This window comes from Wyeomyia smithii, chromosome 2, assembly GCF_029784165.1.
Source record: "Wyeomyia smithii strain HCP4-BCI-WySm-NY-G18 chromosome 2, ASM2978416v1, whole genome shotgun sequence".
NCBI lineage: Eukaryota > Metazoa > Arthropoda > Insecta > Diptera > Culicidae > Wyeomyia > Wyeomyia smithii.
Genome location: NC_073695.1, coordinates 212,435,296 through 212,461,048, shown reverse-complemented (window position 1 = coordinate 212,461,048; position 25,753 = coordinate 212,435,296). Strand labels below are relative to the sequence as shown.

The 25,753-nt window shown below is 40.4% G+C and overlaps 2 protein-coding genes across 10 annotated transcripts in view; one reads left to right on the top strand and one right to left on the bottom strand.

The window, feature by feature from the left end:
• Positions 1-24,133, bottom strand: part of LOC129721196 (glycine receptor subunit alpha-4) — a 91,732-nt gene extending 67,599 nt beyond the window's left edge. For 2 of the 8 annotated variants that reach the window (XM_055673476.1, XM_055673482.1), the window contains exon 1: positions 23,414-24,133. The gene's annotated coding sequence lies outside the window, so the exon portion shown is untranslated. Of the gene's footprint in view, positions 1-7,890; positions 10,874-23,237; positions 23,368-23,413 lie in introns of those variants that run through there. The other 6 variants (XM_055673477.1, XM_055673478.1, XM_055673480.1 and 3 more) reach the window with 6 other exon arrangements.
• Positions 402-19,177, top strand: LOC129721198 (uncharacterized). 2 transcript variants are annotated; one of them, XM_055673485.1, is made up of 3 exons: positions 402-507; positions 563-760; positions 13,255-19,177. In XM_055673485.1, exon 3 carries the CDS (start codon positions 13,740-13,742, stop codon positions 15,126-15,128), a length of 1,389 nt encoding a protein of 462 aa, XP_055529460.1. In that variant the 5' UTR covers positions 402-507; positions 563-760; positions 13,255-13,739; the 3' UTR covers positions 15,129-19,177. The 2 variants fall into 2 exon arrangements, with proteins under 2 accessions (XP_055529460.1, XP_055529459.1); XM_055673484.1 differs by having other exon boundaries at positions 428-755.
• Positions 24,134-25,753: the final 1,620 nt, after the last annotated feature.

The window sequence follows — 25,753 nt, the reverse complement described above, 5'->3', positions numbered from 1 at the left end:
TACGGTCAAATTGCTCATTTATCTGATACTGTGAGTGCTGACGACTGACGACGCTGCGATGGTCGCCGTCAGGTCAACTGGAATGCATCCTCCGGCTTGCAGCAATTGCAGCCGGCAGCGAAAAAATAAGCAGACAAGATTTACATAATTTAACAAATGATTGTGCGATGTCTACCGGGCTACAATTCACCGATTGTGGTGTACGGGGGTCCAAGAGTTCCACACCGGACGGAACTGTTCTCGTGTACAAGCTGCCGCTTCACAACAAAACTATTTGCTCTCGCAACCGTTGTCGTTAGATATGTGTAGAGATTTTATTTATGACACGGACGTTATGATGAGCGTTTTCCTACCGAAGTGCAACAGGAGCCCCGATGCCCGACGATAGCACCGGCGATAACGGTAACGCGCAGAAGTCAACCTCGGAAGAATAAACGATCGAGTTTACGACTTTGCAATAAAGTGCGCTTGCCAAACACGAAACATTAATTTATTTGTTAATTACTTGTAAGCAACTACTGGACACTAGTTCAAGGTTTAATTTGTATCCGAATTTTTATAGTTGATTCGTGCAACGGAGTGAACGAGGTGACATTTCATGATAATCGGTTTTATTTGTGTCAACTTGAACCCCCCTGTGCACTGGAATGTAATTCAAACGTGCAACATACAAAAGTGAAGCTTTTACGGATGATTCTAGGAAAGAAAAACTTTACTTTAAACGGTACATTATGGAAATAAAATTTTGTGGTTAGGTAAGGTAAGCCACTTCTCCATCACAGCTTCATTTTTACATGTTTTAATCAAACTACGTTATCTACAGTGGCGTCGTTTTGATCCGTTTTTAGATTGTTTCCAATAATTTCAATATAAAGGAAATCATGAAAGAACATCTGTACCAAGAACTTCTGCACCAAGTGCAAAGGCTCCATTCGAGGCCACTGGTTACTTCTTCAATAAACAGGTTGAACATCACTCTCTAAGGAGCCATCCACATAACACGTGGACAGCTTTGGGGGGGGGGGGGGTGTATGTTGAATGTCCACGGTCCATACAAAATTATTAGAATTCATATGGGCGCTTGTCCACGGAGGAGGAGGGGGGGTCAAAATCGTTAAAAATCTGTCCACGTGGTATGTAGATAGCCCCTAACCTAATTATCATGGCAGAAATTATACTTTTAATTGCAATTTTTGCGCATAACCTACGGCAAAACTTCCGATTTTGATGTTTTTTTTACTACCCATCTGCATTGCAATATTTCGTTACCCAAATTCCAAGAGCAGTATTTCCACTCGCACTAGCAGCAGCGACAATCCCGAATCCATATTTTATCAAATTACCTTCGGGACAGTTTCCACTCCTGCGCTAGGATGGAGTGAAAATCGACCGTCTCGATTTTCAGAATAATATGTCCCATCGAGACAAGTAGTGAGACGTCACTTTGCATACGAACATGTATGGAAAACGTAAAAAGAACATCTGTTTGTCGTTTGCATGAAGCACATCAACCACAGCACAGCACTTGTTGGCCAGCTAGATGGGATAGAAGAAGAAGTATCATCTGGCTGAAAATAACGAGCCCCCCGGTTCCGGCGTTTTGGGGTTTGTGTATTCTCTGCGGATTGAGCCAGGAGTGGCTCAATTTCAGGTCTCCTATTTCGCACGGTTGCTGTTACGTGTAAACTAGGAGCTTTGCAATCGATTTAGGCTCATATAAAATTCACTGGAAAATTGAGTTTCCTCTCATGTGACGTCCAACAGTTTTATAGCATTTTGGAAGGGAAAGAGGAAAGTTTGATTTATGATGTTTGCTTTAGCGGTATTATTGAACTTATTGTAGACTCGGCTTTTGGTATGGATTCATTGCAAGCAGAAGGCACAGAAAAGAGTTGAATGTCTTTTTTGGATCTATAGAAGAGATACTTTGGTCCAACTTGGGTTATTTATTGCCACCAGCTCACGTGTACCTTTCATGACTAGCAACAGACTGTGTGGAATTTTCCTGGTGCCTTCCGGTGAAATGTTTCATGTGATTCATTTAAGTGTAGTTAGCGGAAAACCAAGAGCAAATTGAAATAATTAATTATTTACATAGTTTGCCATACGATTTGTCCACTATGGCATACAGCCTTTCGATAGTTTTCCAAGAAGTACTGTCACGGATTAAAAGCCGAGGAGAATTCTTTTCGACATTGAAGCACTGGAAAGTATTAAATTATAGAAAGAATTGATTGCATTAGTCAGTTTTAAACTGTTTTGTTACCCTGGTGGTGCAAATCAATGTTACTTTTTTCACAGATTCGAATTTTTGGTATAATATTGAGGGCTGCTGCTAAAAAAGCACCCTTTTTTCACACAACATTTATTTGACACGGCACAATACAAATTAATGTTTTACGGAGCCAATTAAGTCTAATGCCTTATGGTCTAAAATATCTTATAAGCTAAAGGCAAATTTTTCATCCTCGCTGCCGACTAGGAGCTGAAACTAAATCTATTAATAAAACTAACATGTTTTTTTTTATCCGAGATTCGTTTCGCTGTTAAATGGGCACCTTGATGCTCTTCAAATAGCTATAAACAAGTAGCATGTATGGCAAGTTTCACTGAGCGAGGATATCACGAACTGGCAGAAAACTTGAAATTTACAAGCCCTGCAAATTAATCACAGATAGCGTGGGGATAAGAATACCTTCAAAATATCTTTTTTAATTTTTTGCTGGCAATCGAATATCAAATTTAAAGTCAATTGATTATTACATCAATCGTTATCGCTTTCGCCAATTATTTTTATCTGCTCAGGGGCTGATTATTTCCAAAGCTGCAAAATCGAGATCGAAATGGTAGCCGTAGTGTCTTCAGTAAAGTTGTCCCATAGTTTATTCTCCGTTTCATAAAAAAAGCAAAGCCTTGGTGCTACATTCCGATTCGGAACTTTACCTTCTATTTATTTATACACAGACTTCGCAGGCGACTGTTTAGTGTGCAGGACAATTGCGGGGTTAGCGCTACGATCCTACACACTAACAGTCTCTCCCGAGCCGAGACTCGAACCTACGACGACTGGCTTGTTAGGCCAGCATCGCACCTCGAGACCATCTGGGAGATAAAAGTTCATAAAAGTTGCAATTTTGTGATTAATCCACCTAGAAGTAAGAACCGAATTTAACTTTACTCGTTTTTGCATATAAAAATCCACTTTGTTCGACGAAGTTGTGGCACATTTTATAAAAAAAACAACTTTGACGAAGACCCTATACTTTTATCTGCCTGTTTAAATTGACTTTGTGGAGTTTTCAAAAGATTGCTTCCTAAAATCATTTTTTTTTCTTCTTCTTACTTCCTCGATTTTTGACCGATTTTCAATCTTGACCCGTCAAAAGATTGGAAAGTTTGTCTATTTTTAGTATGTGGGGCCGAAAGAGCCATTGTTCCTAATATGGTTCCCGTAAATCCGGATCTTTGGGACCGTGTTCAAGGTCGGGAATATGCTCCGAAATGGCCATTTCGGACAACTCATCAAATGGACTCAAAATGAATGAAAATCAACTCCTGGAGTGGTTTTATGAATTTTGATACCAATGTTGGTCGGTTTTATCGACAATTGTACTAATTTGTCTTACCGGAACATGCTCCCGAAGATCCGGATTTACAGGAACCATATGCGGTTACTGGCTCATGCCGGTCTCAGATTCTAAAAGTAGACAGATTTTCCAATCTTTTGACAAGCCAAGATCCAAAATCGGCCAAGAACTGAAGAAGCAAGAACCATTTCATTTTGTGGGTACCCGGGTACCCTGCCGAGTACTTATGGGGTATACAAATTTGAAGCCTCCCCCATCGACCCCCCCTGCTGCTATAAACAGTCTGATGATGAGAAATGGTTTATTTCCACTGGTTAGGAGCATTCCATAAGTTTTAGCTGGCTGGGTTGAGGTTATCCTTGTTCTTTAAAGCACTAAAGTCTGAAAAGGTACCCGGGTACCCTGCCGAGTACATAACAGTGAAAACTGTTCAATAACAGAATAAATAGAGAGATAAGAATAAACTTTATTTGTATTGTGTGTGTTAACAACATTTTTGAACATTGATAAATTACAGAAAATCACTATAAAAAGTTATATAATTTTTTTTTGGATTTTAGGGGCATTCTATTGAAAACTTCACAAATTGTTTTTGAATAGGCAGATGGAAGTATGGTATGGTGCCGAACAAAATGGATTTAACATGCAAAATTGAAAAAATAAAATTCGTTTCTTACTTTTAGGCAGATTAATTACAAAATGAAGGTTGGCAAATGGTTGGACACGTGTAACCAGCCCCCGGGGGAAACTATGGTCGTATGCTGACTAGGAAGGGGGATCGTACGCGGCTGTATCCCCAAGTTAGGAGCGGCGTACAATAGTGTCTGACCCAGAGCGGGCGGCTAAATCATGGAATGCTGTATCACGCCAGCTACACCTAAGATGGCAACCCTATCATCAGGATGTAGGTATCACGACCCTGGTAAGGTAGCATACCGAAACATTTCTTCGACCACGAACTACGAAATTAGAAATACGAAACGGATCAATCGGCAAAGACCTAGGCTACGAACACGGAAAAAAATTAAGGAAAACGATTGGAAATTGGGTACTTGAAACGTCAAAGAACCGGCGCGGCCTGGCTTACTTGCTCGAGAACTACAGTGAAATCGAAATCGCAGCGATTCAGGAGGTTCGGTGGTCAAATTCCGGAGAAAGGCAATTCCGTGCAGTAGACCCCATTTCACGAACTTCCTTCAAGTACCACATCTATTAGAGTGGCGGCAAAGCAGCGGAACGGGGCGTCGGTTTCGTAGTGCTAGGAAATCAGAATACAAAAGTCATCCGGTGGAGGCCCGTAGATGACTGATTCGTGTTGAGGATTAAGGGCAAATTCTTCAACTAGAGTTTAATCAACACCTACGCACCGACAAACGACAAATCCGATGAACTCGAAGATGAGTTCTATGACAAGCTTGAGCAAATCTATGACGAGTGCCCAACACAACGCCGTAAAAGTCGTCCTCGGAGATGCAAATGCACAGGTTGGGAGGGAGGAATTCTTCCGTCTGGTCATTGGAAGGCATAGACTCCACTCGTCAATCGATGAAAACGGCCTGAGGCTGATAAACTTTGCCGCGGCCAGAGGAATGGTCATATATAGCTCCTACATTCCCCGTTTAAATATTCGGAAACACATTTGGAGTCATCCAAATGGAGAAGCCAGCTCCCAGATCGTTAACGTCCTGATTGATGGTCGGCCCTTTACGGATGTTACTGATGTTATGTCTTTTCGGGGCTCAAACATTGACTCTGACCATTATCTCGTCGTTTGTAAGATCCGCGCACGGTTGTCGAACGTGCTGAAATCTCGCACAGATAGGACGACGCGTTTCAACATTCAGCGGTTGAAAGCTGAATAAGCCAGAGAGCTGGATCAATGGATCGCAGAACAGCAGGAGAAAAGAGTTGAAGACATAAATGGGCTGTGGAGCAATAGCCACGGTGCCATCGAAACTGCTGCGAGAAAGGTGGTAGGTACGACGCGTGGAAGACAACGTAACAGCTGTTTTGATGCCGAGTGCCATAGAGCGACAGATGTGAAGAACCGTGCATGCTCACAGCGGCTACACGTCAAAGCAGAGAGAGAGATACAGGGAGGCAAAAGCTGCCGAAAATATAGTCCACCGTCGGAAGAAGCGCGAATACTATGTGACCTTTTGCTATTTTCATAGACGGTCTCAATACAAAATTAGTAAACAAGTCTGATGGGTTGAAAATCACTTAAACAGCTAGCCAGGGGATAAAGTTAACATATATATAAAAATATCATAAACACCAATCAGGGATGTCATGTAGAAAACCTCATGTAGTTTTTGACGAGTTTTCTACGTAGAATACCTCTGGTAGAATACCTAACCAAAAAAGAGTATTCTACGAAAACCTGCAAAGAGTTCTTTGTGGTTAATCACATGAAGAATAAACGAAGTTTAAGTTTTAATCTCAATCGATTTCGGAGCTTCCCAAAAGCATTCCAAAGTCGTAGTCTTCTTCATCTACTTGGTTGGTTGATCGCAACGTAAAATAAATATTAACGGGTTTTTTTAATGTTTCATCTGAAAGTCGGTTTCGGATGTCGTTGTGTATGTAACCCCAGTTGGAAAATAGTCTGCTGCTAGACTGCTTGAAGTCTGAAAAAATCTATCTGTGATCCGAAAAAATGCGTTCGCACAGTAAAAATCTGCACACATTTAGAAGAGTATGAGGAGACTCTGACAAAAATCTGCAGAAACTATGGAAAAACTGCAAATATCTGCGAATTAATGAAAGTCTGCGCACGGACTCTAGAAGTTTGCAAACAAATCTGCACATCTGGTATCCCTGACGCAAACAAACAGGTGTGTAAAGCTTCAAGCCGTCATGTCTGAATGAATAGTAATGTAAAGAAGAACCAGAGTTTTCTTATATTTACGCAGACTTTTTCAAAATGTGTGCAGATTTTTGCAGGCTTTTGCCTGTGCGAGCGCGAATTTTCTGAATTACGGATAGATTTTTTTCAGATTTCAAGCAGATTTTTCCGGTTTTTCGAGCCGTTGCAGAAATTTTTCAAAAAATTCTGGCATCTCTGGAATAGAGAGGCTGTAGTATCTCTATCTGTAGTAGACATCATTCTATGCCTTTCCAAAGCTATAGTACACGCTCGTAATTAGTAACTCATGCATGAACTGAGCAACTTTGACTCAGTTTAGAACGATATTCGTGGTTGTCAAAAAATGAGTAAAGGTTCTTTAAGATTCTGAGTAACATTTACTCTCTTTTTGGGTTTCCTCCGGATAATTTAGTTTTGAGTAACGTCGAGTACAACGACGCTTCGGTTGAATTTGTTTTTGATTTGTTTCATAAGTTTTCGGATTAGAAATACGTCCCGCTTGCAAAATATTCTAGGGATTTCTAGCCAGTACAAACAACAAACCCAGATTTGTTTAATTTTATCTTTGAAACTGTATATAAATTTGTAAATCGAATTAAGTTGCAATTCAGAACCCAAAAAATGAGTAATTACTTAACCCAAAACTGAGTAATACTGTACCCACAAAGTGAGTAACAATCACTCAGTTTTTAAAACGCCTTGTTACTCAATTATGCGTATTTACGGAGTTACTCAGTTTGCCAGGGGAACCATGTACCATTGAGATGTTGGGTACGCTCTAAATATATGAGATTTGACAGCGATAGCGTAGTTCTGTAGAAATCAGACATTAGATGCGCCTTTGCTGTTGCACTGATTTTGTATGTGACGTATATTATGCGATTCAGCTTTCATTAGCATTTTTGGATGACAACAAATATGTTGTTGAACCGTCAATTACGATTGAAATTATTGAGAGAAAAATTTGTTTTGAGTTTCTTTATATTTTTGAAGTAGCCCGGAAATACACTTTCTTGCTTCTTCGTGTTCCTTTTGTTATATTAATTCTCCCGTTATTTAAAAACACCTAATCAGCGCAGCGAATGGCATTTTATGACTCATACTGTAAATTTTCGAGTGTTTGAGAGTTTTCTACTTGCAAGAGGTTTTCTACCGTAGAAAACGTAGAATACAGTTTTCTACGTAGATTACTTACGAGTACCGAAAAATCGCATAGAATACCATTCCTGACACCAATATAAAAGTCCAATATGAAAATTAATAATAAAATATACGTTAGAATATCCAGCTTCAATTAGCTACATAGGGAGATATCACGATACACAAACTCTACACACACGATAAGGATTGTGTTCAGCCCTGACAAGGTACACTTAACATAACACACTGAACACTGAACACGTTTTTGGACATCATAGAGCTGATAATACCAACCTGGCTCGTATTCGCGAGATAATTTAGTAGCGGTTCATCGCGGTCAACAATATTCTCGAGGCAGTAAGGAACGAGCTATGTAGCGAGCGGTTAACGATCTGAAGTTCCTACCTTCCGGCCTAGTGGGTCCGTTAACCTCGAATTGGAGTGATCAGGAGCCAGGCAGCGGAGCTAACCAACCGACAGAGCGGCTAGTTTCACTATCGGACCGCACCCGGCAGCACACAGGCGAATCGGGACAGATCTCGGGAGGTTCGAGAGCAGGTGTCGTATCAACCGGTGGAGCGGCTATTGTCATCGTCAGGACGAACCCGGCAGTACCCGAGTGGAGCTGGTATATTACCAGGAAGTACGGAAGCAGATGTATCCGAGTTAGCAGCGGCGACATCCACGGCTCGGCAAGGACGGCAACTTCAAGGCGGCAGGCAGCAGCGTGACAGCGACAGACGGCGGGCCCAGGCACGACCATACACACACACGTAACACGTAAGTCAATTCATAAAGACACATAGAGTAGGGACATTAGGGAACTGTTAGGAAATTTATCGTGCCAAATACACCAAAATTCAAACAAGTGATTTTATTCTTCTTTCGTAAAACTGACCTCTCCTTATGGACGAGCAGACCCTGAGGGCTCGTAGAGTTTCTTGCGACTGAGTAGCGGGAGTAGCAAAAGAGAAGTTACAACTAGGAGCTAATGCTCGCCAGCGCAAAAGACAGCTATGCTAGAAATGACGTACGGAGCTTCGATAGAACAGTTAACAGAGTCAGAAGGAGGAATTTCCCTGTGCCGGTCACGTGTAATGACAAGGACGGCAACCTGCTTACTGATAAACCGACGGTAGCAGCCAGGTGGAAGAAGCACTTTCTGGCGCTATTGAACGGCGAGGAGCCGGATGAGCAGAGCAGGAACAGGATAACGATTATGAGTGACGAACAAGCTGTGGAGCCACCAATACAGGAGGAGCCGAGAAGAGTGAGTAGTGAGCTGAAAAACGGCAAGGTTGCTGGGAAGGACAATATCTCGGCCGAACTTCTAAAAGCGGGAAGCGAGCGGCTGTACTATGCGACCCACCAGATAATACTGAGGATTTGGGCGGATGAACAAAGCCGAACGACTGGTCGAAACTGTCGACCGTTAACGAAATCCTTCGTCGGCGAATACCAGACTGGTTTTCAGCAGGGGCGTTCCACGACGGATCATATTTCCACCCTGCGACAGTTTCTCAATAAGTTCCGCAAGTATAACCTGCAGACGCACCATCTGTTTATAGATTTTAAAGCGGCATACGATTCAGTGAAAAGAAACGAGCTGTGGCAGATAATGCTGGAACACGGTTTCCCGACGAAACTAATTAAGCTGAGTCGTATGACGCTGGAGGGATCAAAATCGTACGTGCGGATAGCTGGCGAGACATCAGCCGCGTTCGTAACGTTAGACGGACTAAAGCAGGGGGATGCGCTCTCTAACTTACTGTTCAACATCGCTCTTGAAGGTGCAGTACGAAAAGCAAACGTGCAGAGAAATGGTACGATAATCACGAAATCTCACATGCTTCTTGGTTTTGCGGATGACATTGATATCAACGGTATCGACCGTAGGGCCGTGGAGGATGCCCTTGTGCCTTTTAAGAGGGAAGCTGCGAGATTGGGACTCGTCATTAACTCTACCAAAATAAATGGCATGGTAGCTGGTAGGGAGCGTGGAAGTTCCTGTGGTGTTGGTGCTGAGGTGGAGATAGATGGGGAACGATTTGAAGTGATTGATGAATTCGTTCATCTTGGTACGCTTGTGACATGTGACAACGATATGAGCCATGAAGTGAAACGAAGAGTTGCAGCTGCAAACAGGGCTTCTACGGACCACGTAACCAGCTAACGTCCAGTAGTTTGCCAACTCGCATAAAACTTGCGCTGTATAGGACGCTGATACTCCCGGTGTCCCTTCACGGACATGAAGCATGGACGCTGAAGGAAGCTGATCGACGAGTGCTCGGAGTTTTTGAGCGTAAAGTTCTGCGGTCAATAAATTGGAAAGATGGAGTGTGGCGCAGACGCATGAATCACGAGTTGAACCAGGTATACAAACATGCTGATATAGTGAAGGTAATACAGCGGGGCAGGCTTCAGTGGGCTGGACATGTAGCCAGAATGCCTGACGAGAGAGCCGCCAAAACTATCTTCAGTAGGGAACCAGGAAGAGGCCGTCGACTCCATGGTAGGCCTCGCACGCGGTGGAATAAGATGCACGATCTGCTGGTGTAGGAGGAGACTGGAGAACGGCTGCCCAAGACAGAAGCCAAATGGCGGCATTGGGCACTAGAGGGTTAAACTGGAAATCTCTAATTCGCTCGGCCCTAGACCGGTGAACGGTCAGCCAACATAGTCAAGTAAGTAATAACCTTCACAATTTTCATCAGATTTCGAATGTTTTAGCACCGAGAGATTCAGTAACTTATCTGCTTTCCCGGAAATTCGGCTTTTTGGTGATATGTTCCGAAACTGAGGAATTTTGCGAGTTTTTTGACAAGTGGTTCAAAGTTTATAAAATTACTTTCACAGGTTATTTTAAGGTTTTGGGTATTTTGAGATATACCGTCGAAATGATCCTTCCGGAACAGTTTCCACTGGGGCTTCTAGTGGCCATAAAACAATTGAATAAAACAAGGTCAAATACCATTCAAATTGAGTATTTTTGGAACCGTGATGACGTCGTGGGACCGGTAAACGACTCTAGACGCCTTCTAGAAAACAACTTTAAATGGCCGAATACCACATAATATGGGTATTTGCGGAATTGGGTTGATGTCCGATGAGATGACTCTGATTTTTATCACTATTGGTTGATGTGAACTATGAAATTTCGTCTTATGAAACCTGAAAAGGTACCCGGGTATCCCGTCGAGCACATGACAGTTTAAAAGGTTCCATATGGGTCAGAATTCGTGAAACGGATCACTAAAAATCGCGATGCTTATTTTTTTCAAATAAATATTAAAAACTTCAAGAGTTTCACTCGGGAAGTTGATTTTCCAATTTTTACTGAATTTGAGTAAGTTTTCAAATTGTTATTGTCATTTGAAATTTAGGTAATTTTTGACGTAGGACTACGTCTAACCGCACTCTATCGAGATACATTTTTTTTTATTCTCGCTTATTTTCCGTCGGTCTAGTTCCGCCACTGTTGTGGCCAATCACCGACGCCCAGGGAGGCGACTCCACACCCAGGACCCTAACTCACGACTCGTTAATCAACGGACCGGCGCCAACGGCTTTACTTCCTCATGCGATGGAAGGCGTGATCTCAGAGATTTTTCGCCTTAGAAAATCTCCCGGTGTCGGCTAGGATTGAATCTAGACCAGTTGGGTTGGTTGTGAGTAGATCACGCCACCTCACAACCATCGACACCTATGTCGGCGGTGGGATTCGAACCCAGGCGTCGAGCGTGGTTGGCGGAGACGTTACCAACCACACTAGGCCCCCGCTCTATCGAGATACATTCTGAGGAAACTAAAAACCAAGATGTAACGTCGGAATGAAAGATTTCAAACGGTAATACTGATGTAAGCACATGATGGATCACAATAATCAATATGTCGTTGGATTGATAAAATGATGGACAATTTTGTGATTCTTCATATATCATTGTTACATATTTGTTAAATAGTGCAAATTGATGAAAAATTTCAAGGTCATATTTTCACGAACAATTTACCAATCACATGCGAGCACGCCTGACACAGACTTCATGAGTGGACACCAACTGCCTGCTATGACAACCTCTATATCAGTGGCAAAAAAAAAAATTTGACAGAATCTCCCCGTCCCAACAAGTCAACTAATATTTGCTTCTATGAACCTAGACTATTTTGATGTCTTGAAAGTGAAGCTTTTTCGGAAAGTTCGTAACAACCTCCTTTATCAGACAATTAAAGGATCTGCTGTGACAATGTTATTAAAACTGATGTCTTGAAGGAAAACATTCTGGCACAGGCAACAGTACTGCACCGAGCCATGTATGAGAAGACGGTCGCTCGTCGTCAGTGCAGTAGCACTCGATTACCATTTGTGTGCAGTTAAGCCACGCTGTGCGGCCGGGGATAAAATAATTCTGTACGCAACAGTATATCACGATGTTGGATGTTGCATCCAATATGTGATTACAACTGAACGGATTTTGAGCACCAATGCTTTGATCGAACGACGACGGTTGCCAAAGCATGTGAGACAATAATTGGCATATCATTGTATATTGCACATTGCACATTGAACAGCAAATTAGTAAAAAGTTCAGTTGAAATCCACTTTTTCTAGTTCAGTTTCGCAGCTTTCAACCAATCACGAGCTCGCTTTATATAGCTGCAACAGATGTTTTCTCATCGTTTTAAAGTGCTTATTGTATTACTACCCCTGAACAGATTCCAAACACTGATTTTCAATCGACAGGTAGAATATTGCGAAAGATTGCAATATAATAATTAAAATATCTTTTCAACAAAAGTTGTGTTGAAAATCGTGGACATTCTACTAATCAGAAGCTTTCTTCCTCGTTGCTCATTTTGTTTTGGTTGTCGTGACGAGTAGATGGCATTTGAACTGCAACCGTAGTGATTTTTATATCCATGTTTAATGATAAAAACTTCTTTCAAATTTCTAAAACTTGAAGTTGCATTGCGTTGCTGTCGTTTTGAATTCTACACTCTGTTCTTCTCAGATTTATTTAAACGACCAACTATAGGCTCTTTAAAAGGCAATAGAAAACCAATATGCTTCGCAAAGATTTTTAAAAAGATAGTTCAGATAGCTCGTTTAAGCTGTACTGATGGTTATATTTTTCCAGTTAAATAAATTTAATTCAATATGACAATCCTAGTTGCATTACGCGGTTGTGGCATAGAGAAAAACCAAATTATATGCATCTTGACGTTAGGTTTTAAACATTCGTATTTTTCAATTACAAAAATATTACATCAGCATCTGCAAGAAACTATTTAGATACTAAACATATAAACACAACCTGTCATTGCCGGACTTGTAATCGAACAACATTATGCAAACATCAATTGGAGAGGTTAATGTTGTTTATCAAACCGAGCTAGGTTTATTTTTGAAGGAAACAGACAGATGACTTTCAAATATGGCATTTTGTTGCTTATTTTTTTTATTGGTATCTAAAAACTGATTAATTTTTTTCTGGTTCTGCTTAATGAATAAATATTTCAATTGGCCTAAAAAAAAAAAAATGAATGTTAACATGTTCATAAATTTGAATGTCAATTTTCATTGCTTATTCGGCAGCCGAGCAGATAAGTCGAGTTTCTTGCGTTCTGCAGTTTACCGAATTAATTCCCGCTTCATTCTAGCGTTCGCGTGTGCAGTGGAGTTTTGTAGTAGTGGTACGCTGTGCGTGCAGACGAGAGCGGCACGATCAACCGTATATACTGCGTTGGTCTGGATTGCCCCGCAGCAGGGGAGTGCAGCTGTGGTAGTGGTGTACTTGGCGCGTATGCTGATACGTGTGCAGATTTAACTTCGGATTGCCCGTCCCGCATCACAGAGAATTGCTGTGACTGGTGGGGGAACCCCGACTGGAGAGAAGCAAGTGGCGCCGCCGCTACGCAGTTACAGCGACAGCGTATCCAGTGTTGCGGATTTCCATCGATATATGTATAAGATAAGTGATACTACGATTTAATTCTCTTTGGCATATCTTTTTATACATATTTATTTATTTTTTTTCCTGTCTTCCCTTTTTCTACTTTATATTATATAAATCATCTTCATTACTTTTGTGTATATAAGTAACTCGTTTTTATAAAATTTTCGGCGGTAGACAGTTCACGACCCAATGGCGGTGGGTGGACTGTCTATTCCCCCGGACCTTTCCTCCTGTTCAGAGGGAGAAGAGTCTGTAATGGATTTCTCTGACACCCCTAACAACAGTGTGGACGGTTTCTCTGATGTGAAGAAAAAACGTAAGAGACCTCGTCACACTGCTTCGCCTATCCCATCCACCAATGACGCACCAATTCGAGTAAAGAAGTACCGGAAGAATCAACCTGAACTTCGCTGGGTTGCATATATTCGTCCCAAAAACAAACCCCTGAAAGTGGTGCAAATTTGTAAAACTATGCGCTTGAGATATACCAGCCTAATCGAGGTATATAAGGTCAAAGCTGACAAATTAAAGGTGACATTTTCTGATCTTGAACACGCAAATGCGGTCGTTGAAGATCAAAATTTTACCATTGAGTACCGGGTATATATTCCGGCACGCGCTATTGAGATCGAGGGCGTGGTAACAGAACCCGATCTTACAGGACGTTTTAAAATCCCAAACCTTCCAGAAATAAAAATTCTAGAATGCCGAAGAATGTATTCTAAAGACAACATGGGCAAATACTCCCCGAACGACTCGTTTAGAGTGACGTTCGAAGGAAAAGTGCTTCCGGATTATTTAGAGCTATTCAAACTACGACTACCGGTTAGACTTTTCATTCCGAAAGTAATGACCTGTACTAATTGTCTGCAGTTAGGGCACACGAAAGCCTACTGCAGTAATAAGACTAAATGTTGCAAGTGTGGTGAAATAATGGAGAAGAACCACACTTGTAGCGAACAGGAAGCAAAATGCTCCTTATGTGGTGGCAACCCACACAAAATTGAAGAGTGCGCAAAGTATAAGCTACGCTCTGACGCACTAAAAAAATCGACCAGACAACGCAGTAAGCAGTCTTTCGCACAGATGCTGAAGACAGCGTTACAGCAGGAGGAAAATCGTTACTCCAGTTTGGAAAACGATGATTCAAATGATGACGAAGAGGATTATCAACCACTGCTATCAACCGGAGCTGTACGAAAACGGCCAAGTGCTTCTTCTCCTAAACTCCCTAGAAAGGAGCAGAAGAAGGCGCTTAATGATACCCCTCGTGGTTCCACTTCCAAGCAAAATGCTAAAGCGTCACCGCCAGGTTTCAAAGTTGACTGCGATAAAGAGTTCCCTAAGCTCCCAGGGAAACGAGCTGTTCCCACAACTAAATTGTCATCGGAATCTGAAAAACCGTCCTCTGATGGTTGTATTTCATTCAAAATGATCGTTGAATGGATATTTATCACTTTTGGTTTATCCGATTCTCTTAAAAGTATGATTTCGGCTTGGCTTCCAACAATTTGCATGTTGGGTAAGCAACTAAGCACCAAATGGCCCCTCCTCGCGTTCGTATCCTTCGATGTTTAAATCAGACAACAGAAGTGACGAATCGACAACAAGGATCATACAATGGAACTGTAGGAGCTTGACCCCCAAATTAGATAAATTTAAACTCCTGCTTCACGATAGCAAATGCGATATTTTCGCGCTATCAGAAACATGGTTATCAACGAATACAACACTAACCGTTCAAAACTTCAATATCATCCGATTAGACCGCGGAAACTCTTATGGTGGAGTGCTCATTGGTATAAAAAAATGCTACCCATTCTTCCGAATCCCTCTTCCAGCAATTGATGGTATAGAAATTGTTGCTTGCCATATAACAATTGCTGGTGAGAGCCTCACTGTCGCATCAGTCTACATTCCACCCAGAGCCACTATTAACCGGCTGCAGCTAACTCAAATAACGGAGCTGCTTCCGACACCACGTCTTCTCTTAGGAGACTTCAATTCCCACGGTGTGGCGTGGGGAGCACCTGGAGATGATAGCCGGCCTATTTTTATTGAAAGCTTGCTAGACGAGTTCGGTATGACCCTATTGAATATATCTGGGTTAGCTACAAGAATAGCAAGGCCTCCAATACGAGAGAGCACTTTAGACTTGTCTATGTGTTCCTCCTCAATAGCTTTGGATTGTAAATGGGAGATTATTCAAGATCCCCATGGTAGTGACCATTTGCCAATAAGTATTTCGATTATGAACAGGCTCCAGTCTGCTACCACAGTCGAAGTAGAGTATGATCTCACCCGGAATATTGATTGGGAAAAATTCGCAAACATAATATCCCAGGGTCTCGAAACAACCGATGAGCTTTCTCCATTTGACGAATACAACTTCCTTGCAACATTAATTTAGATAGCGCGTTGCAATCTCAGACGAGGCCCGCCCCTGAAAACAAGTTGAAAATTCGTCCTAACAAACAATGGTGGGACAAAGAATGCACCGAGATGAAAAAATCTCTAAAAGCAGCATTCAGGAAAGATCATTCCATTCAACTTTTTGATCAGTTTAGAGAGCTGGAACTGAAACAGACTAAACTGCACAAGCTGAAAAAAAGATCGTACTGGCAAAATTTCATAAGCACGTTACCCAGAGATGCTTCTATGAGCTATCTCTGGAATACGACTCGGAAAATGCGCAATAGGTCCGACAACAATGAGGCTAATGAATACTCTGAACGTTGGATCTATGATTTCGCGAGAAAGGTATGCCCAGACGCTGTCCCATCACAGCAGGAATTCAGCGACACAACGGCCATTGAAGAACCAGAGTTTTCAATGCTGGAATTTTCAATCGCACTCGCTTTTTGCAAGAACAAGGCTCCAGGACCGGACAGGATCAAATTTAATTTGATGAAAAACCTACCGGATTCGGCTAAGATACGATTTCTTGTACTGTTTAATAAGCTTATCAGGAACAATATGATCCCGGAAGCTTGGAGACAGGTTAAGATTTTCGCAATCAAAAAGCCAGATAAACCTGCCACAGATCATCGCTCGTACAGGCCGATTGCAATGCTCTCATGCATACGCAAATTGCTTGAAAAAATGATCCTGCGTAGACTAGACAACTGGGCAGAAACAACTAACCAGCTATCAGAGACCCAATTCGGCTTCCGTAGGGGCAAGGGCCCTAACGTTTACCTAGCATTGCTAGCCACAGAAGCGGAAATGGCTCTTGGTAGCAAACAACAAATGACCTCAGTTTTCCTGGATATCACAGGTGCATTTGATTCAGTTTCAATCGAAATTCTTTCCGAGAAACTGCATCAAAGAGGATTCTCCCCTATATTGACGAACTTCTTGATCAACCTGCTGTCTGAAAAGCATTTACTTTTCAACCACGGTTCTTCAACAATAACACGAACAAGCTACATGGGTCTCCCCCAAGGCTCTTGTCTGAGTCCACTGTTGTACAACTTCTACATCAGTGACATCGACACATGCTTGGCGGACGGCTGCGCCATGCGCCAGTTAGCTGACGACTGCGTAGTATCAGTCACGGCGTCTCTGGCTGTAGACATGAAAAACAGCGTGCAAAATACGCTGGACAATCTGAGCGGTTGGGCCAGTTGCCTTGGAATTGAGTTCTCGCTTGAAAAAACGGAGATGGTAGTCTTTTCAAAAAAGCGACCACCACCCCGTTTAGAGCTAATTTTGTCCGGAAGACCCATCACTCAGTCACCTAGCTTCAAGTATCTAGGAATATGGTGTGACTCTAAGTGCACATGGGAAAAACATGTGAATTACGTGTAGCAACGATGCCAACCGAGAATTAATTTTCTTAGGATGGTAACAGGATCCACATGGGGAGCTCATCCAGAGGATTTGATACGACTCTACCAAACTACGATTCTGCTCGTAATAGAATACGGCAGCATATGTTTCAGAGGTATCGCAGCCTCACACATGCTGAAGCTAGAGAGGATACAATACCGATGTTTGCGTATCGCTCTAGGCTGCATGCAATCGACGCATACCATGACTCTAGAGGTCATAGCTGGAGTGCTACCAATTAAAGAGAGACTTTTTGAGCTGGCCCTACGTTTCCTCATCAGATCGGAAATAGCAAATCCAATGCTAATTGCGAACTATGAGAAATGTCTGGAAGTTGTTCAGAAACCCTGTATGTCAGTATACCAGCGGTTCATGTCTATGGAGATAAATCCTTCGGTTGTTGCTCCATACCGTGAGATTTCAACATCGCTCAAAAATCCTTCTGTTGTATTTGATTTGACGATGAAACAAGAAATCCATGGAATTCCTGAACACCTTAAACCAACAGTTGTGCCATTAATATTTTCGGCAAAATTCGGCCACCTCCCAGAACAGAATTCCTTTTTCACGGACGGATCTGTAATGGATGGACATTCCGGATATGGCATTTTCAACATGGATCATCGCATATCCCGCAAACTGGCACAACCTTGCTCCATATACGTAGCGGAACTAGCTGCCATACACAATTCGCTGCGAATTATCGAGCTCAAGACACCAGGCAATTATTTCATCTTTTCGGACAGCCTCAGTTCTATCGAAGCTCTCCGATCGATTAAACCGGTCAAGCACCCGTCCTATTTCCTTCCGGAAATTAGACGGATATTAGAAGTGCTGGTCGATCGGTCTTTCATTATCTGCTTTGTGTGGGTCCCCTCTCATTGCTTAATCCCAGGCAATGAAGAAGCTGATTTATTAGCAAAAAGGGGTGCCATATAAGGAGATATATTTGATAGACCGATCACCTATGCCGAGTATTTCTATCTGCCCCGACAACTGGCTCTGGCAAACTGGCAATAAAAATGGGATTCTGGCGATTTGGGGCGATGGATGCACTCCATCTCGCCCAAAGTGTCTACGAAATCATGGTTTAAAGGCCTCGATTTAACTCGGGATTTTATACGAGTTATTTCACGCCTAATGTCAAACCATTACATTGCAAATGCCCACCTCTATCGAATAGGAATAGTCGATAGCAACCTTTGCGAATGTGGAGGGTACGAAGATATAGAACACGTAGTCTTCGTATGCCCTAAATACCACAGAGCAAGGAAAAAACTTTTCGATTCCCTCCGGGAACGGAAAGCATCATCTGCAATGCAAGTTCGGGATGCACTTGCCAGCAATGATATTAGTTTTCTCACTCATGTTTACCAATTCATTAAAGACATAAATTATCGTATCTAAATCCTCTTTCTTTCTCTGTTTCTCTTTGTCCCTCTTCCTATATGTAGATCTTTGAGGATAATAAACTAAACCTTTGTTTTCTCTCTCTATTTTTCATCATAGGTTATGATTCCTAAGAGACAAGGACTCATCATCCACAATTTTATTACATAATCATATAGATAGATCGTTTATCATATAGATAGATATAAATAGATGTGCATAATAGTTTTAAGTTGAAACAATTTTGTATTTTTAAATTGTATTTTAAAGAGAAAAGATGAGAGGGTTTTTATGCCTGTTTGAGGAGGAGCAGTCGGAATACATGCTCTACTCAAGCTGGCTTTTCCCTACTCCAAGAAGACATTCGTCCCCATTATGCTACGCGATTGGGCCTAAATAAATATTAGAGTTACAAAAAAAAATGTCAATTTCAAAATTTTTGTAAATCTAAATTTTCCACTAAAAACTGCAACTCTTTATCGTTACTTTTCCAACTAACTTGTAAATACAGGATCTTTTATGTGACATCTTTGCTAAGCAGTTGTAAGAAACTGACAATGATGCTGCTTTGGAATCGGTGAATGAGTTATCTTTTACAAGCGCATTTTAAGATGAAAGGAAGTTTCTACTTACTTTCTACTAAATCGTTCTTACTTAAGACCTATATAAAAATGGCCTTTTCGCATGTTGAAGAAAATTGACTGCGTTAGGTTGAAAGGTATTCATCAATGTTAAAAACAGGGTTTTTTTCTTCTTGAATAGATGTCTGCAGATTTTTTTCAGTTGTCAAAATCGGACCATGTTAAAATAAACGCTATTCTTTTTATGACTTTCTGGTGGCATATGACCTTAACAATATATGGCCACCAATGAACTAGTTTTAGGATTGTAAGTCGTTTGATGGATTTAGGCTCAATAATCTGGAAGTATCCGGAACGCAACGGCGACAGCCTTTACGACCTAGACACTTGACCCTCCTGAGTAATTAGAGGTATAGCACGGTACTAAGTACTGCTTTGATTATGTCTATTAGATTATTGGAACTTGTTCCGGTCATATCTCCAGAACCGTCTTACTGATTCCGGTATTCCATTTCGGCAACATAATGGACAAAATGCCTTTCTTTTGGTGGTTGTTGAGCTTGGATTGGTTAAAAGCAAAACAAGAAAACTATAAATTATGATTAAACATAACCGCTCGTTTTTGGCTTATGTGTGCCACAGTCGAACCGTGCCAAAACTGAACCGTGTCGAAAGTGAAACGTGGTCGTATCGAACAAAGTCTGAATTCTCTAAATGAAATATAAAACTATCGTAGTCCTACGTCAAACATACGGTCGTGTCTTGGATACCACCCTCGTACTATTTTTTTAAAATAAACATATCTTTAAGAATATTGCATCGATTTTAATGAAATTTTCACAGCAGATGCATTCCAAATTGTAGTTTCTGAAAAAAAAAATCTGGACGAAAAAATGTTTTTTCAATAGTAACTATCTAAAACAATATGTTGAGAAACTATGTTTTGGGGCACTGAAAAATCTGAAAAAAATCACAATTGTTTTTGACGAAATTTCGAAATTGTCCTGAAAATTTCGAGTTGGTGATATTTTTTATTCAAAAGATATGGGTTTTCAAAGTTGGTGGCGCAACCCATTTTCAAACGAGAAGCTAGCAAGCGGTATTACTTTTGACAATCTTAGTTCAGTTATGTGCAAAAACTCTGTAAGGCTTGCAAACTAAGTTTGATAGAAATGATTTTTAGCCGCAGAACGGTCATAATATGCTTAGTCTGTTACCCGATTCAATGACGAAGACATTAAACTTTATGCCCCAAACAACTCGCAAGTCTACCTACACACTTTATTTGTTTATTTGTTTGTAAAATTTAGTTAGGGGACAACCGTACAGAACGCACCAGTGGGCTCACGCTTTTACTTTTAGTCATTATGAAGCGCTTTTTGATATGAGAACTGAAGAAAGCTGCACAGTAAAAAAAATTTACATTACTTTAAATGCACATAAATGGAGCATTGGAAACCACGTAATATTCCGTGTGTCATTATATTCACATGCAAAGTAAATGAATATATTGTGAATTTGCATGCATATTTATATTCGAAGCTTTAAGTTTATATCAATTAACGTACAAATTTACATGGCTTAAAACGATTCTGTATTGTACATTATTAACGGTGTGAAAATGTATATGTTTTTCACTTTATGTGCTAGAAATCGTTATGTGCTTTCATTTGTATTAGTTGTAAATTTCATATTTTGGTACTGTGTGGGTTTATGGGCGTTTCTCGCTTGAAAATGCGTTGCGGCACCAACTTTGAAACCCCATATCTTTTGAACAAAAAATATCACCAACTCGAAATTTTCAGGACAGTTTCGAAATTTCGTCAAAAATACTTATGATTTTCTCCAGATTTTTCAATGCCCCAGAACATAGCTTGTCAACATATTGTTTTAAATAGTTACTATTGAAAAAATATTTTTTTGCCCAAGAAAAATATTTTTAGAAACTACAACTTGGGATGCATCTGCTGTGAAAATTTCATTAAAATCGATGCAATATTTTTAAAGATATGTTCATATAAAAAATATATTGACCCAAATTTCAAATGTCAATAACAACTTGAAAACTTACTCAAATCCAGTAAAAATTGAAAAATCAACTTGCCGAGCGAAACTCTTGAAGTTTTTGATATTTGTTTGAAAAAATTATACATCGCGATTTTTAGTGATCCGTTTCACGAATTCTGACCCATATCCGAAAAAAATCTCATAACATGATTCTCTTTCAAGAATCCTAGTCCTCAAGAAAGGGCAGTCTTGAGGATTACGGATTTCTTATCGAGGGCGCCCACGATTTCAAACAAAATAGTGAATTTAGTTTTGCTTTAATGGAATCTTTCTCAATAAGAAATTTTTATTTGTTAACCATCAGTTACACAAGTGTTTGGTCGATATTACTTCCAGAATTGAAATAACAAGTTACAGGTTTAAATCAGAAAGTAGAACACTTTTGAAAAGAAATGACTAAAATGAAATTTATATTTCCTCAATCAGATCCACCGTCTCATCTCAGAAATGCAAATCTGAATTAGCTTCTGCCAAGCAGTATAGACAGTTATTCTGCAGTTAAAAGTTGTGAGATGTTAGGCATTACTTTCAACAGACAAATCAGCACGTAAAAAAGGGGACCGCAACTGTATGAAAACTGAATCTGAATTTTCTTATATTGTAGAATATATTGCAATTCACTTGTGTAAATTGTTTGCAGAGAGGCCTTCAGCCAGGACGCTTTTATCGCCTATACAAAGTTATAATAACATTATATGCATTATAATGTTCTGTAACATCAAAGTTTTACGATGAAATTTAAAAATCGCAACGTGTAGAACCACAACAATTAGTATTTTTCATAAAACATGTATCCTATTTCCAGCACAAATTGGAATTGTTCGCAGATGCGTGTATGCGGATCCGAAAGATTTTCCAAAATGAAGCCTGATGATTCCTGCATTTGGATGCTTGAGAAATTAATAAGAAGATTTTCCATATGCAATTCGAACGGATTCTGTCCGTATCGCAGAAACAATTCTATTACCGAGTTATAGGTATCCTGGGAATTCTCACTCAAGACTCTCTGTGTGTTAGGGTACACACAATAAATGATTCCCTAGTACTCGTAATGAAATTCTCTATCCGTGGAAAATACGCAATTTTATGAGTCAAGCACGTGTTAAATGTGTCAATCAAATCAGAAAATCTGATTGAAATTTCGTCTATTTCCTGGTCGTTTTGGCTGTAAACGTTTATTTAAATGTACCGTCATAAATATGTAATTTGCATCTATCAACCCGAATTTAAAACTTTTGATTTCTTCATGAAAATTTTGTTTTTTTTTGTATGTTTTTATTTATAATTGTTCAGAACTAATTATAAGTTTTCACTTTAGCGTTTTGATGAATTTTAAATTTCTGACATGGAGTGCTCCACCAGATTTTTAACATTTCACTACCGGGCTAACTGGGATAAGCATTTTGCCTTTTGCTCACTTATTGGTGCTTGTTGGAGAAGGTAATATTATACGAATATAATTCAATATTCGTTAGTTAACTAAGTGAAAATGTTTTTTTTTTAATTACGCTAAAAAATCCAGCAGCTCTATGAAATTTAAAACTGTTATATCGTGTTTTAATTGGCATAGAAATGAGTGTTTAGTTTCCTGCAAAGCCAATGCAATATTCACTATTACACACATTCAACATTTGCCTTAAAATTAATTCAAATCATTGCATAACGATTGAATACATCCAACAACCAAAGATCTAAAAACACAACAGACTCCATTTGCCGTACAGTTAATTTTCCTAATATCAAAGCGTGTTTAACATGTACACATCAAATAATGAGCATGTCCATCTTCATTCATCAGCAGCACAACCCCCGAACTAACCCTTAAAAGGGGAGGTGGAGCACATATAAACAACACTGCGATATCTGCTCTGGTTCCCACAAACACACGCACACACCGCCGTTAAAACCACTAAGCAGCAATTAATCCGCCTAATCAATGGCGTCGCCTGGCCGCAATCGCTGGACGTCAATCTAATAACTGCTCCCGTTTCATACCCGTTTCATGCCCGTCTATTTGGTTTCAATTAGTGCATTAGACAACGAGTCGTGTTTCATCCATTTTCACACACTCCAATCACGAACACGTTTAGCTTCTGCGTTAATCCATGCATGCACGATCCATCGTCGTCGGTGACGTCCGGTTTGCGAAACTCCCTACCTCCTGCTACTACTTGCTTGCAGCCGAGATTATAGTTTCCCGCCAAAAACTACCAAATTGGACAATGTCCTGTAACACTTTAACCACCTCACTGAAACCACCGTAACTCGCCTTCAGCGGCAAAAAGCACTGTTGTTCACATTAAGGCACCACGTGTATTAACGCACATTAACAAAATCTAGCGGTCTGAACACTGGCATTTTCCCTCGAACAATCAGCTCCGATCAGCTGGACGGACGACCGCGAACTGAGAGCTCTTTCAATTTTCCACCCAACAGTCACACACAGGGCGAACCCCGTTATACACAGCTGTCTGTTCCCGCCCGGTGCGGTGGTGGAGCCTTCGGTGGAAAATCAGCAAACGAATAACAAACACTGCAGCGTCACCATGTTAAGCCACCAACCGTAGGAGAAAGCACCTCTGAGCTATGGAAATAATCCAAAGGACTTTTCGGATTGAAGGTTGGCTAAGAGTGCCGCCGTTTTTTGTTTGGCTGGCGACAATGACGGTCCGACTCTTGTCGGATCGACGAGGAAAAGCAAAACGCGCGCGGTCAAGTCCGAATCAGAACTGAACAGCCAATGAGTTGAAAAACAACGCTTTCCCTCGACCGATGCTGGTTTTTTCTCTCCCGTATGGCTTTCCGTACCGATTCTTAACCAACTAAACGCGCGGAAATTGACGGAGGACGACGGTTCGTCGTTGTATGCATTCGCGACGCTGCGCGCTGCTGGCAGGCTGTTTTGGGGCGGTAAACAATTGGACCTGAGTTTTGCATCGTCTGTCTGTGTGATTGTGGCTGCAGCCTTTGCCGCCAATGACGCATGCATTTGATGTGGGTGGAATGGCGGCCAGGTGTCTCACGGATGTGGCACGAAATGTTTATCGACCGAAATTGAAGCTCGAGTAATCATTAACCATGGTCTTTTTGAATGTTAAATTTCACAGGTGTGATGCTTGACAGATGCATCCAAAATGGTTTATATCGCGAGCGAATTGTTTTAAGGTTTGATGTTTTGACACAGGGTGACGGTTCATTATTGTAACTGTTAGTATCCTAAAAATTCGATTTTTTTTTTCAAACATTTCATAAGACCTGTTTGTGAATAATTCTGTCGATAATTAATGCATTTTATAAATTTACAAATCAAGTGAATCTAAATAGATTCTATTTTTAACTGATATTTAATTATCTCAAAAGTTGGTCATGGTCATACTACAAAATCTGTTTTGCTTGGCGCCACACCAGTAACGAAGACAGACAGACTAAGTGTCTACTTATGGGGAGTGTATATTTTCCTTATCGCCAGCTGAAGTAATTTGCGAAATTATTTCTTGATAGGAAACCCAATTTCACGGCTATAATCATTCGGACTATGAAAAGCAAAATCTCAATTTTTGTACACACACAGTAGTTGCTGAAAATTTATTGAGAAAATGGGAAGTATTGTGAATCGGAAATGATTCAAATGAAAAACAATTAAAGAAATAATGGAAACAAATGAAGGGAAAAGCAATAAGCTAGTTGCAAAAGAGAATGCAAAATGTACACGAGAAAATGAAAAAAAAAAAGAATGGAAGAAATAAATGATCAGTTACATGAGAAAGACATTAAAGGAACTGAAAAGGAGCTTATGCCTTAAAGAAAAATAGAAAATAGAAATCGAAAACAGAAGGAAAAAAATTGAGAAATAAAAAAATGGATGGAATAAACGAAACAAAACAAAAATGAAAAAGGACAATGAGTAATAAAAATTAATCAGCGAGATAGCAGAACCAACCGGGAATGAGAAGTAGGAAGGAACAAAACAACCGAAGATAGGTTGGAAATATGGCACAAGAAAAACAAAAAAAAATTAATGAAGTGATAAAACGAAACAGGAAAGAAGAATGAAGTAATAAAACGAAATAGAAAGAAAAAAATGAGAAACCAAAAAGAAATGTGTAAGAAAACTGAGGATGTGGACAAAAACTTTACCAAAAGGAAGAACTACAAAATCGGGAAAACGACAAACTTTTTAAACGAAACATGAAAACAAAAAAGAATCTCGATAGGAAAGTGAAATGCATAAATAGAAAAAAGTATTATTAAATAGAAAATTTGGACGAAAGAGGAAAACTGTTTTAGGAAACGGAAACGGTGAATGTCTGTAGGAAAGAATGAATAATAAAAGAA

Bases quoted from the DNA above. Each gene is read 5' to 3' on its own strand.
- LOC129721198 (XM_055673485.1), top strand. From the start codon at position 13,740: ATGGCGGTGGGTGGACTGTCTATTCCCCCGGACCTTTCCTCCTGTTCA.